The sequence below is a fragment of the Ovis canadensis genome, chromosome 6 (genome assembly GCF_042477335.2).
Source record: "Ovis canadensis isolate MfBH-ARS-UI-01 breed Bighorn chromosome 6, ARS-UI_OviCan_v2, whole genome shotgun sequence".
Classification (NCBI taxonomy): domain Eukaryota; kingdom Metazoa; phylum Chordata; class Mammalia; order Artiodactyla; family Bovidae; genus Ovis; species Ovis canadensis.
The window spans coordinates 107,324,568-107,342,418 of NC_091250.1; the positions used below are offsets into that span (position 1 = coordinate 107,324,568).

Below are 17,851 nucleotides of genomic sequence, written 5' to 3' on the forward strand. Positions count from 1 at the left end.
CATGTGCCTATTGGCCATCTGTATGTCTTCGTTGGAAAAATGTCTATTTAGGTCTTCTGCCCATTTTTGATTGTTTTTTGTTGTTGTTGTTGAGTTTTATGAGCTTGTATATTTTGGAAAGTAAATCTTTGTGAGTCATATCATTTGCAGATTTTCCTTCCATTTTATAGGGTGTCTTTTCATTTTGTTTATGGTTTCCTTTGCTGTACAAAAGCTTGTAAGTTTGATTAGGTCCCATTTGTTTATTTTCATTTTTATTTCTGTTGCCTTGAGAGACTGATTGAAGAAAACACTGGTACAATTTATGTCAGAGAATGCCTATGATTGCTTCTAGGAGTTTTATGGTGTCATTTCTTAGGTTTAAGTCTTTAAGGCATTTTGAGTTTATTTTCGTGCATAGTGTGAGGGTGTATTCAAACTTCATTGATTTACATGCAATTCTCCAACTTTCCCAGCACCACTTATTGAAGAAATTGTCTTTTTCCCATTTTATATTCTTGCTCCTGTATTGATGGTTAATTGACCATAGGTGTGTGGGTTTATTTCTGGTCTCTATTCTGTTCCATTGATCTGTGTGTATGTTTTTGAGCCAAGTCCACACTGTTTTGATTATGGTAGCTCTGTAGTATTGTCTGCAGTCTGGGAGAATTACATCTCTTGCTTTGTTCTTTTTCTTTAGGATTGCTTTAGCAATTCTGGGTCTTTTATGGTTCCATATAAGATTTTAGGATTATTTGTTCTAGTCCTATGAAAAATGTCATGGGCAATTTGATAGGGATCACATTAAATCTGTAGATTGCTTTGGGCAGTATTGCCATTTTAACACTATGAATTCTTCCAGTCTAAGAGCAGGAGATATCTTTCCATTTCTTTGAATCAGCTTTAATTTTCTTTATTAATGTTTTATAGTTCTCAGCATATAAATCTTTCACTTTTTGGTCAGGTTTATTCCTAAGTATTTGGGGGGGTTTTTTGGTGCAGATTTTAAAGGTATTGTTTTTCCTTACATTCCCTTTCTGATATTTCATTGTTAGTATAAAATGCAACTGATTTCTGTATGTTAATCTTGTATCCTGCTACCTCACCAGATTCATTTATCAGTTCTAGTATTTGTGTGGAATCTTGAGGGTTTTCTCTATATAGTATCATGATGTCTGCATATAATGACAATGTTACCTCTCCCCTTCCAATAAATGAATAAATTGAATACCATTTATTTCTTTTTATTGTCTGATTGCTGTTGCTCGGACTTCCAATATGATGTTCAATAGAAGTGGTGAGAGTGGGTACCCTTGTTTTGTTCCAGGTTTTAGTGGGAAGGCTTCCAGCTTTTCACTGTTGAGTATTATATTGGCCATGGGTTTGTCATAAATAGCTTTTATTATGTTGAAATATGTTCTCCTTAATCCAGTTTTTATCATGAATGGATGTTGAACTGTGAAATGCTTTTCCTGCATCTTTTGAGATGATCATGTGCTTTTTGTCTTTTCTCTTGTTGATGTGGTGTTTCCCATTGATTTTGCGTATGTTGAACCATCCTTGTGAACTTGGGATGAATCCTACTTGGTCATGGTGTATGATCATTTTTATGTGTTGTATTCAGTTTGCTAACATTTTGTTGAAAAAATTTGCATTATAAATACAAATATCTATACTTATCAAAGATATTGGCCTGTAATTTTCTTTTTTGGTGACATCTGTCTGATTTTGGTATCAGGGTGATGGTGGTTTCATAGAATAATCTTTAGGAGTGTTCCCTCTTCAGTCTTTTGGAAAAGTTTGAGAAAGATTGGTAAAAGTTCTTTGGTAGAATTCACCTGAATACACAGGTGATTCTGTTGCATACTGGTAGGCAGATTCTCAGCATAAAGTTCCATGAACTGATGGAGAATAGGGGAGACATTCCAGCAACGAGCTCGGCATTGCTTCTGAGGCACCTTGGACGATGGGGACAAAGCTGGCCTTAGTGTGCACCTGGGCTGCTGCAGTCACTGTTACTACTGTTTGTGACTTGTGGGCAATCTGAGACATCAGCCCCTGAGCAGGACTGCTCCACAAGGCGGAAGGCCTCCAGGAATTCATTGATGTCAATGTGGCCATCCTTGTTGAAGTCAATGCTCCGGGCAAGGTCACAGATGCAGTCGTCTGTGATGTCAATGTTCATATGAGAGCTGAATAGCTTCCAAGTATGCCTGAACTCGTCCAGTGAGATGGACCCTTACCAGAGAGAGCAAGTCACTTTAGTGAGTCAGTCTGGTTTTCAGTGCTCATTTCCTCTGATAGTCTTTCAAGGATGCCTATTCTCTACTGTTACAACAAAGACACCCAAGGCCTGCCATCCACGTTAAACTTCCAAAAGGATTACACTAAATCACTGGATTAGTGGTTCTTAGCTAGAAGCAATTTTGCTGCTCTCCTTATAGGGACCATTGGAGATGTTCTGAGACACTTTTGATGGTCGTGACTGGAGTGGGGGTAGGGTGTTACTGGTATTTAATAGGTAAAGGGCAGGGATGTTATTAAACATCCTAAAATGTACAGGATGGGCCCCAAAACAAAGAATTACTCAAGCCCAAATGTGAGTAGTGCCACGCTGAGAAACCCTGCATTAAATCATCTCAAACATATGCTAATTTATTCTGCTTATAAAAAGCCTATGGATCTATACGTCTGTGGCCAGTAAATTTTTTACTAGGGTTTCAAGACCACTCAACAGGGGAAAAATAATTTTTTCAACAGATGGTAGAGGACAATTGGATATCCATATGCAAACAATGAAGTGAGACCCCACCTTGCACTACAAACAAAAACTAACTCAAATAGATCAAAGACCCCACTGTAAAAGCTAAAACTGTAAAGCTCTTGGAGGGATAGGTACAAATCTTTGTGACCTTCAGTTACATAACATTTTCTTAGATATGATACTAAAAAAATACAAGCAGCAAAAGAAAAAGGATAAATTGGACTTTTAAAAAATTAAAACCTTTGTAAACCAAAAGACACTACTGAAACAGTTGAAGAGATAACCCATAAAATCAGAGAAAATATTTGCAAATCTTACATCTGATAATGGGCTAATATCCAAAATATATAAAGAACTCTTACAACTCAACAATAAAAAGATAACCCAATTAAAAAATGGGCAAAGGATTTGAATAGACATTTCTCCACAGATGATATACAAATTTCCAATAAGCACATGAAAAAATGTTCAACATTGTTAGTTATGAACGAAATGCAAAACCATAATGAGATATTTCACATCCAGTAGGATGGCTATGAAAAAAAATTTTTAATGAAAAAAACAAGTGTTGGTGAGGATATAGAGAAATTAGAACCCTCATACATTGTCAGTAGGAAAGTAAAATGATATAGCCACTGTGGAAAAACAGTTTGGCAATTCCCCAAAAAGTTAAACACAGTTTTACCATATGGTCCAACAATTGTACTCCTGGGAATACATCCAAGAGAACTGAAAACGTATGTTCACACACAAAGTTGTATATGACTGTTCAAAACAATATTATTCATAACAGCCCCAAAGTGGAAACAATCCAAATGTCTATCAATAGATGAATGGATAAACAAAATGTGATATGTTCATACAATGGAATATTATCCAGGTATAAAAAGAAAGAAACTGATACATGCTGCAACATGGGTGATCCTTGAAAACATGCTAAGTGAAAGAAGCTGGACACCAAAGGCCACGTGTCATGAGTCTATTTATATGGAATGTCCAGAACAGGCAAATGCATAGATACAGAAAGCAAACTAATGATTGCCAGGGAGAAGGAACGGGGAATGGGGAGTGACTGTTAATGGATATGGGTTTCTCTTTAGAATGATGATGATACACAAGCTTGTGTATATACTAAAGAAGCATATTGTAAATGAGTAAATTATATGGTATGTGAATTATATCTCAAAAACAAAAATTTGAAAAGGCCTTTGAAACAATGAGGAAATAGGGTGATAGTATATAAGACTTCCTTGTACAGTTTCTGTAAACTCCTTGTTAACCTGTAATTATTTAAAAACTTAAATAATACTTTAGGAGTGAGTGCCAAAGCTTTTCTGTTCTGGACCCTCTTCATTCCTTTGTGGCAATCTCTGATAGACCTATAAAGGATATTATAGCTAATATAAACTCTTCCTGTAAGATGTTCTCATTCAGTTTGTCTTCATTCTTTTTTTGCCCAACCCCTCGTCTATAGGGACAGCTCATGTGGCTCAAATACTATTCTAGTGCCTGCTTTTAGCACTGCCACTAATTTTACTCCAAAAGATGCAAAGGTTGGGGTAAAATGCTTGCCACGTGTCAGAAGTGACAGGACGGTGAGTGCCTTTACCTGAGTGATCACTGTCTATGATCCTAAAAATGGTCTCCAGGTTGGACCGGTTGCGATACAGTGTTTCCAGCAAACTCGACTGTATGTTCTGCAAGAAAAGAAATCTCAATTTCCTTCTGTCTCTTATGTTTACATTTTTCTTCATACATAATTACCACACCATCAACCCTGACAACAAGACTCCTGAAAGTTTTATGATCCCTCCACCCTAACCCCCTCCAGCCTACTAAATAATCTGATAGTTTAAGAAGCACCTACCCATGAGAAAAAATCTAAAATTCATCATGATGGTGATGGTTGCACATAGCTGCAAATATACTAAAAACCACTGAACTCTACACTTTAAATGGATGAACTGCCTGATACATAAATTATATCGCAATAAAGCTTTTTTTTTTAAGTACATACCCCAAGGTCTCACATACATTACATTTAAGTATTTACTGAACAAATAACTTTTTAAATGGGGGATAGACCTGGGTTTGAGTTCCAGTTCTATAACTTACAAAGGTATCCTAGGCAGATTATCTAACCCCAGTGTTCTCTTGGGTATGTTGGTGCTGATTATATGTACCTCTTGGAGATGGTTTTGAGAATAAACCATGAGGCAACATATATAGGTCACTTAACACAAAGCCTGACACACAGGAACTCAGCAGATAGTTGTTTCCATTCATCCTCCCTTTGGGCTTCTCAATATTTGGCTGTTACTGATTCAAAGTTCTCCACAAGGGGCTTCACAGTCCACGATATGCTTTCATCAACCATTTTTACACCCTTACCTGTTGGCTCAGTTTTTCTTTGGCCAAGTTCTCCAGCCAGGACTTGTACGCTAGCTTGTTATCCGTCAAGCTGCTCACCAGCTGTGGCCTCAGCATCCGCCAGGGCAGTCCCAGGTGCAGCACAGACTCCACGGCTGCAGCCCAGTCGCTCAGGGTGATTAGACCTGTAGGAAAGAGATGACTGGTTGACTCATCACCTATAAATCTTCTACCCCGACATTCTTCTTACTATCTGTAGGTATAAGCAGTGATGAGTACTGTCACTCTTCTTGTTGGTTATGGAAGAGCTGGTTGGAAAGTAGGGTTGCCAGATAAAATACAGGGTGCCTAGTAGATCCGATTCTCACACTACAGACTATAAGTATGTCCCATATATTGCATGGGATATACTTATTTTGTTTTAATTTGCCAAATCTACTTGGCAATACTCCTGGAAGTCACATAAGACTCCTGTAAATAATATCATTTTATATATATATATATATATATTTGCTGCTAAGTTGCTTCAGTCGTGTCTGACCCTGTGCGACCCCATAGATGGCAGCCCACCAGGCTCCCCCATCCCTGGGATTCTCCAGGCAAGACCACTGGAGTGGGTTGCCATTTCCTTCTCCAATGCCTGAAAGTGAAAAGTGAAAGTGAAGTCGCTCAGTCGTGTCCGACTCATAGCGACCCCATGGACTGCAGCCCACCAGGCTCCTCCATCCATGGGATTTTCCAGGCAAGACTGGAGTGGGGCGCCATTGCCTTGTATACATAGCATTAGTTATTTCTGTGTATATGAAAAGAGTGCTATGATTTTAGGACTGTTACTGCTATTTTTTGAACTGGGCTACATGTAGTCAGAATAGACATTCCACTGAGTTGAGAAAGACAAAATTTCCATCTTGGGTAATAGAACACAGAACAGGTGATCACACACTTACTGATGAGAAACCGAATTATTAGTCTTTTTGGTCTTGCATCCACTCTTGCAATCTGTCCCCTGTTGCTTTTTGCCTAGTTCTGGCTTTATCACCCTTCCCTTGACTCCATTCTTTTCACCATCTTTGTTTATATTTAGCCAAGTTTACATTCTGTTAAAAGCTTAGAATCAAAAAATTTAGAAAAGATAGCTAGGACATCAAGTTGAATAAAATGGAGGAAGTAGTCAAAGAGGTCTTCTGGTCATTTAATCCTTAAGCCAATATTTATTTGCTAATTACTGTGAGACAGGTTTTTTGACCAATTTTATTCCTCTGAATATTTTACTTTATTTGACCAATTTTCTTCCTCTGAATATTTTACTTGATTAGTCTTACCAGTTTCATCTTTATCATGCTTCTTAAATTCAACAAGAATATCTGAGGAATGGGCAAATAACTTCTCCCGTAGGGCTCTCAGAGCTGACTCCTCCACTCTGCTAATCCTGGCACAGGAGATGACAGGGAACATGAGAAAAAAAAAGAATCAGTATAGAAGAAATCAGGTCAGTCCCTCAGTCGTGTCTGATTCTTTGTGACCCCATGGACGGCAGCACGCCAGGATTCCCTGTCCTTCGCTATCTCCTGTAGTTTGCTCAGACTCATGGCCATTGAGTCAGTGATGCCATCCAACCATCTCATCCTCTGTCATTCCTTTCTCCTCCAGCCCCCAATCTTTCCTAGCCTCAGGGTATTTTCCAAAGAGCTGGCTCTTTGCATCAGGTGGCCAAAGTACTGGAGCTTAATTCAGCATCAGTCCTTTCAGGGAATATTCAGGGTAGATTTCCTTTAGGATTGATAGTCATGGCTTTTTACTACACTGTCCTCTCTTTTTCTTAACATCTCAACCTCCCAAGAGCTCCATGTCTTACTTCTTTCCACTGCTCTCCTGCTTTTCCCTATTGTGCACAAACAGGACTGGTCTGGGGAATGCTGCTGTCCTTCCCAGTGCAGGACAGTGGTTAGAACAGAAGTCCCATAATGTGTTATGGAAAAATCCAAATGAACTTTTGGGCCCACGCAATACACTGTACCTCATTTTCTCCATCTGCAAAATAGCGACAAAAATGGTACCTAACTCATACGATTATTGTGAAGATTAAATAAGTAAACTCATGTAAAGCACCTAGAAGAAAGCCTGGCATGTAGAAAGCACTCAGCAAATGGTATCTATTATCATATGTTTTCCTTATATTTATTATTTATATTAAACATGGCAGGATTTATGAATAACAAAATATCACTAGTTTAGTTTCCTTATTCTTATGGAGTCAACACAGTCCTGCTAGGCATGGCACTTGGCCTAAAATAAGTGTTCAATAAATATTTGTAGTTGAATGAACAAGAATATTACAAGAGATAAAAGCTAAATATAAACTCTGTCCTGTCTCATTGAAGAAGCAGCCATTCTATAAATGGTGACCAGATAATCTATCTTTAGAAGTGCTAAAAAAAAACCAAACCCAAAACAATTTAATCATCTTTGATGAAAGTCTTCCTTGAAGTTTAAGGTACATCACATAATAATCTCCATAGACCCTCAGAAAAGTGTGAGCTGCCTAAAAAATTCATCTCAAATTTCATGGGTATGTGATTGTATGTACTTTTTCTGGAGAATTTTTTGTTTTATCAGAGGCTAAAAAAAGTATGAGAGCCCCTAAAAGTTTAAGAGCATTTAAACTATTTCTGGTAAGTCATTCTCATTGATGGTTATCATTCAGGGATGGCGTATAACAATGACCTTGAAGGCTGTCTCAATGCACAAGGCTCTCTGTTCCCTACGTCAAGCAGCACATATTGAGCTCTGCATGGATCATCTGATTAATCCTCCAATACCCACTGAGGTAGGTACGACTCTTCTGCCCACCACAGTGGAAGTAACTATTGCAAAGTCACATAGCTAACAAGGTGTGGGGGCAGGAATCAGTCTTGACAGGTAGACTCCAGGCTGGCTAAGCTATGAGGCATGGATTTAAAACTAAAGTAAATGGATGCTGGGGATTCCCTGGTCGTTCAGCAGCTAAGACTCTCAGATTCCACTGCGGGGGGTGCGGTTTGATCCCTGATCCAGGGACTAAGATCCTGCATGCTGCACAGCACAGCCAAAAAGTTAAAAATTAAAAAAAAAAAAAAAAAGGATTCTGAATGAGGATTCCCCTAGGAAAAAAATGTTATCTTGGGTTGATGACTACGGAGACATATGCTTGGTCAAAGGCATTTCCCACCTTACTTCTCAGTTCTCCATTTGTGGTCCAGAGTGTTGAAATTGTTCTGTGTAAATTAGGGATGCTGTACTTGCTTTAATACAATCAATGAATATTTTAAAAAGCTGAGTGTTCTTTAGCTATGGTATTAAAACACGTTATTTATAGGATTCCTCACAGTGACTCCTTTTGTAGTAGCAACATCTAAATCACTTGGAATCATGGTATTCCAGGTGCTGGGGTCGCACCCCCTGGAGATTCTAATTTTGGAAGTCTGGGATGAGGCTCCAATAGCTGACTTTTTTTTTTTTTAATATGGAACGCTTCACGAATTTGTGTGTCATCCTTGCACAGGGGCCATGCTAATCTTCTCTGTATCGTTCCAGTTTTAGTATATGTGCTACTGAAGTGAGCACTAACTGACATTTTTATAAAGCTCCAGAGACCATTCTGCTTAGTGGGTTTGACTATCATTTAGTGAACTAAGTTTTCACATCATACTTCTTTTTGAGTGATGCTGGCTCTGACTGTGTAAAACCTGAGTGTTTAATAACTCTTGAGTATTTAGTAACTCAAGAGTGACTTAAAATAATGCCCTTTTATAGCACTCACACAAAGGGCAGATGCTAAATATTCTTGCGTTCTTTTCCCACTAGATTTATGCTGACTTTGATTTCTAACTTAGTTTGTCTGATAATTAAATAAGCTGGTTCAGCAGCATTACCACTGTATCTTTCAGCAGCTTATACACTCCAGGGCCAGCTTCTCAGTGGGCAGCAGCACTGTAGAGCTGTTATGTATGTGGTTCTGAAATAAGATTGTCTGGGTCAAGGCTTACTTTCATCACTTACTAGCTGTGTGACCCAAGACCACTGATTTAACCAATGATGTCATCTATAAAACTGATATTAGTAACACTGTATTTTATAAGCTGAGAAATAATGTGTACATTCTTTGTAATAACACTTAGTGTATATTCAATAGTAAGCTCTCAACTAATATTAGAACTCAGGATCATCTCAACAGAAGCCATTTAAATAATATTATATGCTCCCTTCCCAGGAAGAAAGAAGCGTTGGTAACAAATGTGCGCAGATGAGAGTCCATCTGCCAAACCCCCAGACAGTGAAGGAAGGTTTGTCTGTGGTTGACCAGGTATCGCAAACAGTTTAAGAATGAAAGAAAAAAGAAGAGTGATCTTGGAATGATTTAGTGGCCTGTCACATGGATTTCAACTAAGACGTACCCACTGAGAATAATTTCTGCAGGAAATAAACATGTCACTTCCATTAATGATGGGTAGGCAGAGTGTATTGGAGGAAAAGAAGAGCCCGTTTTAAAGTCTATTCTAGGTCCTAGTGCTGACATAGCTAAATTTTGACTTAGCATGGGATAAATTTAACAACATTTGCATTTCACGGTTTCCACAAACACTATAACTCTCTTTCTGAAAATCATTCATTGAAAAGTCTTGCCTTTGCCTCATGGTAAGCATGTGGGTTGCCTTGTTAGCTTGAAACTGCATGATGTGTGGGGTCAAGTCTGGCCCCAGTTTGACATAGGCTCCTCTGTTGCTGCCAACTTCGTAGTAGTTGGAGGCAGAGAAGATGGTTAACACCTAAATCAAAACAGAAGAGAGACAGGCATTCAGGTCCACTGAAGAACTGTTCACCCTCAATCCCATAGGGCCCAACCCAATTTTGGAGGTGGTTATTCCTTCTGTTCCTTCTTGATTTCATCTGTGTTGTTGTTGTTGTTGAGTTGCTAAGTCATGTCTGACTCTTTTGCAACCCCATGGACTGCAGCCCACCAGGCTCCTCCATCCATGGGATTTCCTAGGCAAGAATACTAGAGTGGGGGAGGGAGGTGGGAGGGGGGTCATGTTTGGGAATGCATGTAAGAATTAAAGATTTTAAAATTAAAAAAAATTAAAAAACAAAACTCTAAGAATTTTTAAAAATCCACTGATAGAAGGAGTCTCTATGAAGAGAAGGGTGATTTACTGGTAACAGAAAAGCTCAGCTTCCATTACTACTGATGGCTATGCTTCTGTTTATGTTTTCCCTAAGCCATTACTATTTAAAATGTTACTGTTAGCATTCTTAGTTGTCCCATTGGTTGGTATATAACTCTCCTACTTAAATATATAGAACAAATCATACTAATTAAAATAAACTGTTGGGCAGTTAAAAAAAAAAAAAGAATACTAGAGTGGGTTGCCATTTCCTTCTCCAGGGGATCTTCAAAACCCAGGAATCAAACCCGGGTCTCTTGTATTGGCAGGCAGATTCTTTACTACTGAGCCACCAGGGAAGCCCCATCTACATATAGATATATATTTTTTAATCCTCCATTGCAGGCAGATTCTTTACTGTCTGAGCGACCAGGGAAGCCCAGTTTATTTATGTTAAATCACTAATGCTAGCAGGGCAGGAGTTGTGACTCATAAACTTGAATTCTGACAGCGACATCCACAACATGTTTTCTTCACATTTTTAGCCCAATAAAAAATAGCGGTGGTCATAGATAACACTTTATTTGGTCCAAGCTAGGCCTGATAAACTGGGATGGCCATTACAGCTAGTAGGCACATTGGCTATTAACACTGGCGTTAAGCCTCAGAGCAGAGTTTACTGTGGAGTGTTGAGCCTCCTGAGATGCCCTGTGTAAAAATGTTTCTGTTGTTGATACATTGGGAAATGCTGGACACTGTATCTCTTCTTGGGGATTCACAGTGAATACAGGAAATTAAAGGCTCTGAGAAGTTCTGCAATATAGAAATATATACAACTATTTAGTTTAGATCAGATAATGAATCCTCTTAGAAGAATTATACTTTGTGTACTCTCTTGCTTTATGTCTCAGTTTTAATTGAACATTAAGAGAATGTAGTATTTTAATCATAGCTCTGCCAATATGTTTATCTAGAGGCCTGTTGCCATTTTTGTCTTTGAAATTTTTTTCACTAAGAAAGGCAAGATTACATTTTTTTCCCTTCCAGATTGAGTTGGTGTGGTGTATTCTTGGTTATCAAAATACTCATAGCTTTGGGACATTGAAATGGTAAATACTCATTATGTGTGAAACAGCATGATACATAACTGTATGATCTTAATTACATTAAAATGGATGCCTAGTTGTAAAAATACACAAATGAGACCTAGAAGGACATGTCAAACGGTAAACTACTTGTGAGTATGAATGACTTTGTTTTTTGCTTCTTGTGTTTTCTGGTTTCCTATTATGCACATGTTAACTTTTTGGTGGTGGACAGGGAGGCCTGGCATGCTGCGATTCACGGGGTCGCAAAGAGTCAGACACGACTGAGCAACTGAACTGAACTGAACTTGTAAGAAATAAATGTTATTTTAAAAACCTTAAAAAAAAAGAAATGTATACAACTGTCTAACATTCCTGTTAAACACTGTTTACATTAGTTAACCTTAAGCTTTGTTTTCTGCATGGAAACATGTAATTCTCCTGCAGGATCAGTATTCTCAGGGATAGTCTCATCCTAGTGGCATTAGACCAGCAAATATTGAAGGATTTGGAGATGCTCAGAGATTTAGACAGGATGTTAATTATGCTCCCGAGAAGACAAACAATCCTGAATTCCTGCCTGGGGTGCAGTGCAGAGATCCTGTGACCCTGTCATGTAGTTGGAGACCTGTGACAGTGGGCAGTGTGACAAAGAATAGCAAGGTGGCTGGGAAAATACCCAGCCATATTTCATCCATGAAATGGGGCTACATCTGCTCTTTACTTTCCTCTCAGGTATGTATTGGTAGGTGGTGGCCTCAATCAAATTTTGAGTTTTAAAGAGGCTACAAATGCCAAGGATAAATGACAGTAAAGGGCCTTGTTGCTTTGAGCGAGTGGGTAACAAATATCAGGCTCAGCTGTTTGTGAGGAGCCAGGGCCTTAGCTCATCCATGCCGTGGAGGGGCAACAGGACCACTCCTATGCTGTAGGACACACCCACCCACCTTGCGACTGTGGCAGAATTCATAGCCTTCAGGTTTGCACTCGTGTGAGCGGATCAGGAACTGCAGGTTGTACTTCTGTAGCAACTGCTCTGTCACATTAGGCCCAAAATAACAGCCGCCTCCTCGAACGGTGTTGGCCCTGCAGCCCTCCTGAGCCATGGGGTCACTCCACAGTATATCCACCACCTGGAGAGAAGAAAAGGTATGTTTTGTGAAAGGAGAGACTTGTATTTTAAAATTTCAATTCTAAGTGGCTGTTGAGGTCCCGATCAATAACTCAGTGTAACCCAAACTGACCATCTTTCTTGGAGGTTTCTAGCCTCAGAATCACCTGCGATTCCTCCTCTTTCTCACCACTCTCCATCCAGTCAGCCAACAAGTTCTGCTAATTTTAACTCTTAAGTAATGCTGGATTCTCTCCTTTTCTTTTCTTTATTCAATGAAGCATAAGAAGCTGCCATTTTTGTAGATCAAAAGTGGTTGAAAAAAACGAGTTCAAGTAGTCCTATTAACTCTAGTACCCAAGATCACCAGGAACAGCACCTCCCACCTAGATTACAGACTCCCTGCCACAGTCTTGCCCTTGTGAAATAGCCCCCCATTTGACTGCCAAAGTCATCTGTTTTGGCAAGCACTGTGCATTCCTCCTCAGTATCCATTCTCCTCCCTCTTCCTTGCTAACAGAACTCTTAGACTGGGGTATTTGGCATGGCACTGTGCCTGGCTAAATACGTGCTTTTCCATTCCCCCTTGCAGCTTGGGGTGGCCATGGGATGCAGTTCTGAAGATTCTGGAACAGGTTTTGCTGCTAAGTCGCTTCAGTTGTGTCCGACTCTGTGCGACCCCATAGACGGCAGCCCACCAAGCTCCTCTGTCCCTGGGATTCTCCAGGCAAGAATACTGGAGTGGGTTGCCATTTAGTTGCCTGCAAACACAGGACGGAAGCTGCTGATATGCTACTTTTGGCCTTGAGCTGCAGCAGTCATCTGATACATATGTCAGCTATGCATAAAACAGCAGCCGATAAATTGTGGCTTACCTTTTCCCCCCAGTGATGCTGAGTCACTAAACCAAGCTTACTCAGACAATACAGCCGACCTGGCACAACTTTCATCTTTATAAAACTCCAGACCACAGGCGTCACTAGGCAAATACTGGGCTTCCCAGGTGGCACTAGTGGTAAAGAAACCTGCCTGCCAATATAGGAGACCCAAGAGACAGGGTATGATCCCTGGGTCGGCAAGATCCCCTGGAGGATCCCTAGGTCGGGAAGATCCCCAGGAGGAGGGCATGGCATGGAGGGCCACTCCAGTATTCTTGCCTGGAGAATCCCGAAGACAGAGGAGCCTGGCGAATTACATATAGTCCAGTCCGCAGGATTGCAAAGAGTCAGATATGACTGAAGCGACTTAGCACACCAGCAAATACCAATTTGAGTGCTCTGACCTCCGGGAGAGAGAAATAAGGACGAAAAGAGCCAGGAGGAGATTGGTTGGGTTTTGTGAAATCCTTGCTTTTTGCAGAGAGCGGCGCCGGCCACACCCACCTGCCTCCACTCCTCCGGTGTGGGTTGCGGCGGCTCCTCCGCATCTGAGTCCACTTCTGACTCCGAGGACGAGGGCTCCTCCTTCTCCTTGATCGCCGGGAAGCCCGCTTGCTGCCGGCACCTCTCCAGCTCCAGGTCTACGGAGTGCCGCACCCGGCGGGAGAGCTCCTTGGGGTCCAGGGGGACGCCGCAGGGGACGCTGGAGGAGCGCCCGGCTCTGTGGGCCTTGTGGGTGCTGGGGCGGAGGGGCGAGGAGGGCAGAGAGCGGCTTTGGGGGAGAAACCACGGGGAGGGTCTCCCGGCAGATCCCGTCTGGTTGGCGTTTCCCTTCTCCTCCGCCTGTTTCTTATTCTCCTTTCTTGTTTTGTATCTCATGGTGGAAACAATCTAAAAGTAGTCGGAAAAGATACAGATGCTTCAGTGAAACTGTTCTCCTTTGACAGCAGAAATGTGGCATCAAGTCAGCGGGGCCCCACGGACTGTCCCGATGGTGGCAAGGTCAGCACAGAACTAAGCCTTTCCAAGCTTTTATTGCAATTTGATATCAATGTCATTCAAACACATGATCAGTGGGCTTATACTTTTGGGTTTGCATTTCATTTTTCTAGTAATTCACATTTATCACATTTTACAATAGTACTGCTGCTGCTGCTAGGTCACTTCATTCGTGTCCGACTCTGTGCGACCCCATAGACAGCAGCCCACCAGGCTCCCCTGTCCCTGAGATTCTCCAGGCAAGAACACTGGAGTGGGTTGCCATTTCCTTCTCCAAAGCATGAAAGTGAAAAGCGAAAGTGAAGTCACTCAGTCGGGTCCAACCCTTAGCGACCCTGTGTACTGCAGCCTACAAGGCTCCTCCATCCATGAGATTTTCCAGGCAAGAGTACTGGAGTGGGGTGCCATTGCCTTCTCCGACAACAGTACTGGTCTGTGACAAATTAAAAATTTATGAAACCTGGTCCTCCACCACAAATAATTGGAGAAATGCCGACCTGTTTCTAGGAACCTAGTGATTTTTAGACAGAGCACCTCTCAGAAGGCGAGCCCTTATTGACTCTCTTGCTTTTCCACAGATGCAAACACAAAGGGGAAGAAATGCAGCCTTGACTGAGGATGGCTGGAGTGGGAAAAACCTGACACCTGCTATAACTGGCCATTCGCAGGAAATGCCTGCTGAGGAAGGACCTGGGAGGGAACGGGAGCGCCTCACTTCAACCTGGATCTAATTGGGAAGATGCTCTTCTTGCCAAAGGGACCAGGTGTGGTTCCTCTCCCTGCCTCAGAGTCATCGTGGTACTGGGACCAAGCTGACAATGTGGAGAACACAAGCAGGAGGAATTCTGATCCTGAGAGAGTTGGTTCAGGCCACAAAGCAGACCTGGGGCATCCAGCCAAAGGCAAGAGCAGCCATTCCCAGCATGCCCGAGTGCCACAGCATCCACAGGGGTATCAAGAGAAACGTCTGGTTCACAAAGAAGACTCCTCAGGTGTGTAATCAAGGAGCGAGAACTTTCTGCAAATAGATCTAAGGACTGCAGTACAAGAAAGCCACGTCCCGGTGTGGACTGACTGCGGGCAGGAACAAAGACGGGCACTTGACGCTTGGCAGTACCTGACTGACATTTGAAGAGGGATCCTGATGGAAGAGAAGAGAACAGAGGTTATTCTGTAACCCTGGACAAGTGCTAATTACTTCTTAGGCAGTTCTGGCCCTGCGTGAAGAGAGTGCGAGTCCTCAGAGTGTGAACAGACTCCTAACCAACTCCTCCCCTCCCTGTTGCCACCTCACAGTCAGGGCCAGTCCACCAGTCCGCCCCTTCCGGTCCTCAGGTAACTTTATAAGGATGTTATCTGCTTCAAGAGGTGTCCCTGACTTTTATTCTTAAGGATAATAGTGTTAATATGTATCAAGCCTCTTCCAAATAGGTGCTCTCCAGGGCCCTTTTATGAATATATTGATTAGCCTGAACACCCCCATGCAATAGCATTCTCACTTAACAGTATGTGGGCTCACTCAGTCATGTCCGACTCTGTGATCCCACAGCGTCTGCAGCCCACCAGGCTCCTCTGTGGGATTCTCCAGGCAAGACTACTCTAGTGGGTTGCCATTTCTTTCTCTAGGGAATCTTCCTGACCCAGGGATCCCACCTGAGGCTCTCACGTGTCCTGCACTGGCAGGCAGGTTCTTTACCACTGTCCCATCTGGGAAACCCTCACTTATAATACAAGTAAGAACCCCAAGGCACAGAGATACTGAGACTGCACTGGGATGGAATCTACATAGCTGACCCTCTGCCCCCCTAAGTTTCTGAAACGGTGGGTAAGCGTTAGTGAAATCCATTTCACCTGTAACCTACCTTCACTAATCAAGGCTGTTTTAACTGTCACTACAGAAAACATGCATGCCCTCCAAGCAGCACGTGGCCTAAATAAGATGTTTGCCTGAGTCGTTTTCTGGGAACTTGGAATTGGCTGTGTCTAGTTCTAGCTGAGCTGACTAAGACTGGATGGGACCACTGACCCTTCAACCAGGCATGCTCGAGAGTTCCATTAGTGCCCTTTTGAAGGTGCAGAGCCTGTAGCCTAGTTATGCCTGCTCAGAACCACGATTACTGCAGCTTTTCCTTATCCTCTCCCTGCCACTCCTCTCACAGCTCAGATACCCTGCTTCTTTCTCCCATAAATAACCTGAACCCCTGCCTTCAGGGAAGAGGATTCGAGATTTGTTCTTCAGCCTCCTCACTTGGCTGCCTTGTGAATAAACCCTCTCTTTGCTCTAAACTTTGGCATCCCAGCATTTTGGCTGCAAAGCTAGGGCAGAGGGAACCTGGTTCGGTAACAAATACGGCACACCAGCCAGGAGATAAATCCAGACGGACCTGCTGCCCATGGTTGGTCAGCCTGTTGCTGATATCAAAAGCCTGTGGATGAGTCCAAACAGTCCCCTTGTCTGTCTGTTCTAGGAAGGATTCCCTGGGTTTCCTGGCGACGTGCAGCCAACATTCAGTGCTTAGTTTTGTAGCTAGGAGGTGATTTGGGGGATTTGAGGTTGGAAGAGGTCTTGGGGTTAGAAGATGTCTTTTGGATGAGTAACCCTGTTCAAGAAATTCACCTGTACCTAGACTGATTGGCAGTTCTGACCTCCATACCCTAGTTAAAAGCCTGGGGCCCATCTGGGTTTTGTTTTCATTTTGGTCTTATCGTGTCCATCTGTATCTGATTAAGTTGTTAATGACTAGCAATTGGGGATTCAACTTTTTGGTAACTGTAACAGGGACCCTTGGAAAAGTTTCTTTGCTGCAACCACCTGGAAGTTGAGTCCATTCAAAAGGGGGGAAAATTGATTCAATTCCCCCAGAAACCCTAGAACATGATTTAATACATGTTGTATTAAATCACCTTACAATACTTAAGTTTTACTGTCTGGACACCAGGCACAGATGAATATCGGTTTGTGCACACCTTAAGGGATATTAATCAAACTGTAGAAGATATTCATCCAGGAGTCCCTAACTCATACACTCTGCTCACTACTTTTTCTAGAGATTTGTGCTGGCTTACTGCATTAGACTTGGATTCCCTTTTTTTGTGTGTACCCATGAGTTTTGAATCCTAAGAATCTTTAGATTTGAATAGTAAGAATCTAGATACAGAAGTTCAGCAAGAATACTGCTGGATAGTAGTCCCACAGGGATTTTAAAATACTCCCACGATATTTGGAGAAATCCTGGCAAAAGATTTGAGGGACCCTCAGCTAAGCGAGGAGAAGGCAATGGCACCCCACTCCAGTACTCTTGCCTAGAAAATCCCATGGACGGAGAGGCCTGCTAGGCTGCGGTTTGTAGGGTCGCTAAGAGTTGGACATGACTGAGCAACTTCACTTTCACTTTTCACTTTCATGCATTAGAGAAGGAAATGGCAACCCATTCCAGTGTTCTTGCCTGGAGAATCCCAGGGACTGGGGAGCCTGGTAGGAGGCCATCTATGGGGTGGCACAGAGTCGGACACAACTGAAGCGA

At 42.0% G+C, this 17,851-nt stretch overlaps 1 protein-coding gene and 1 non-coding gene across 3 annotated transcripts in view; both read right to left on the reverse strand.

Annotated features, from left to right (window-relative positions):
* PPEF2 (protein phosphatase with EF-hand domain 2) overlaps nt 1-17,851 on the reverse strand; it is a 44,978-nt gene continuing 27,127 nt past the window's right edge. For both annotated transcript variants that reach the window (XM_069594376.1, XM_069594375.1), the window contains 7 exons: nt 13,833-14,219; nt 12,287-12,472; nt 9,776-9,918; nt 6,436-6,542; nt 5,135-5,298; nt 4,353-4,440; nt 1-2,217 (listed from right to left, as the gene is read on the reverse strand). In XM_069594376.1, coding sequence (XP_069450477.1) covers nt 1,964-2,217; nt 4,353-4,440; nt 5,135-5,298; nt 6,436-6,542; nt 9,776-9,918; nt 12,287-12,472; nt 13,833-14,219 — 1,329 coding nt within the window. In that variant the 3' untranslated portion in view covers nt 1-1,963. The remainder of the gene's footprint in view (nt 2,218-4,352; nt 4,441-5,134; nt 5,299-6,435; nt 6,543-9,775; nt 9,919-12,286; nt 12,473-13,832; nt 14,220-17,851) is intronic.
* LOC138443059 (U6 spliceosomal RNA) lies at nt 8,610-8,716 on the reverse strand. Its single transcript, XR_011257985.1, has one exon. It is a non-coding gene; the product is annotated as a U6 spliceosomal RNA (small nuclear RNA).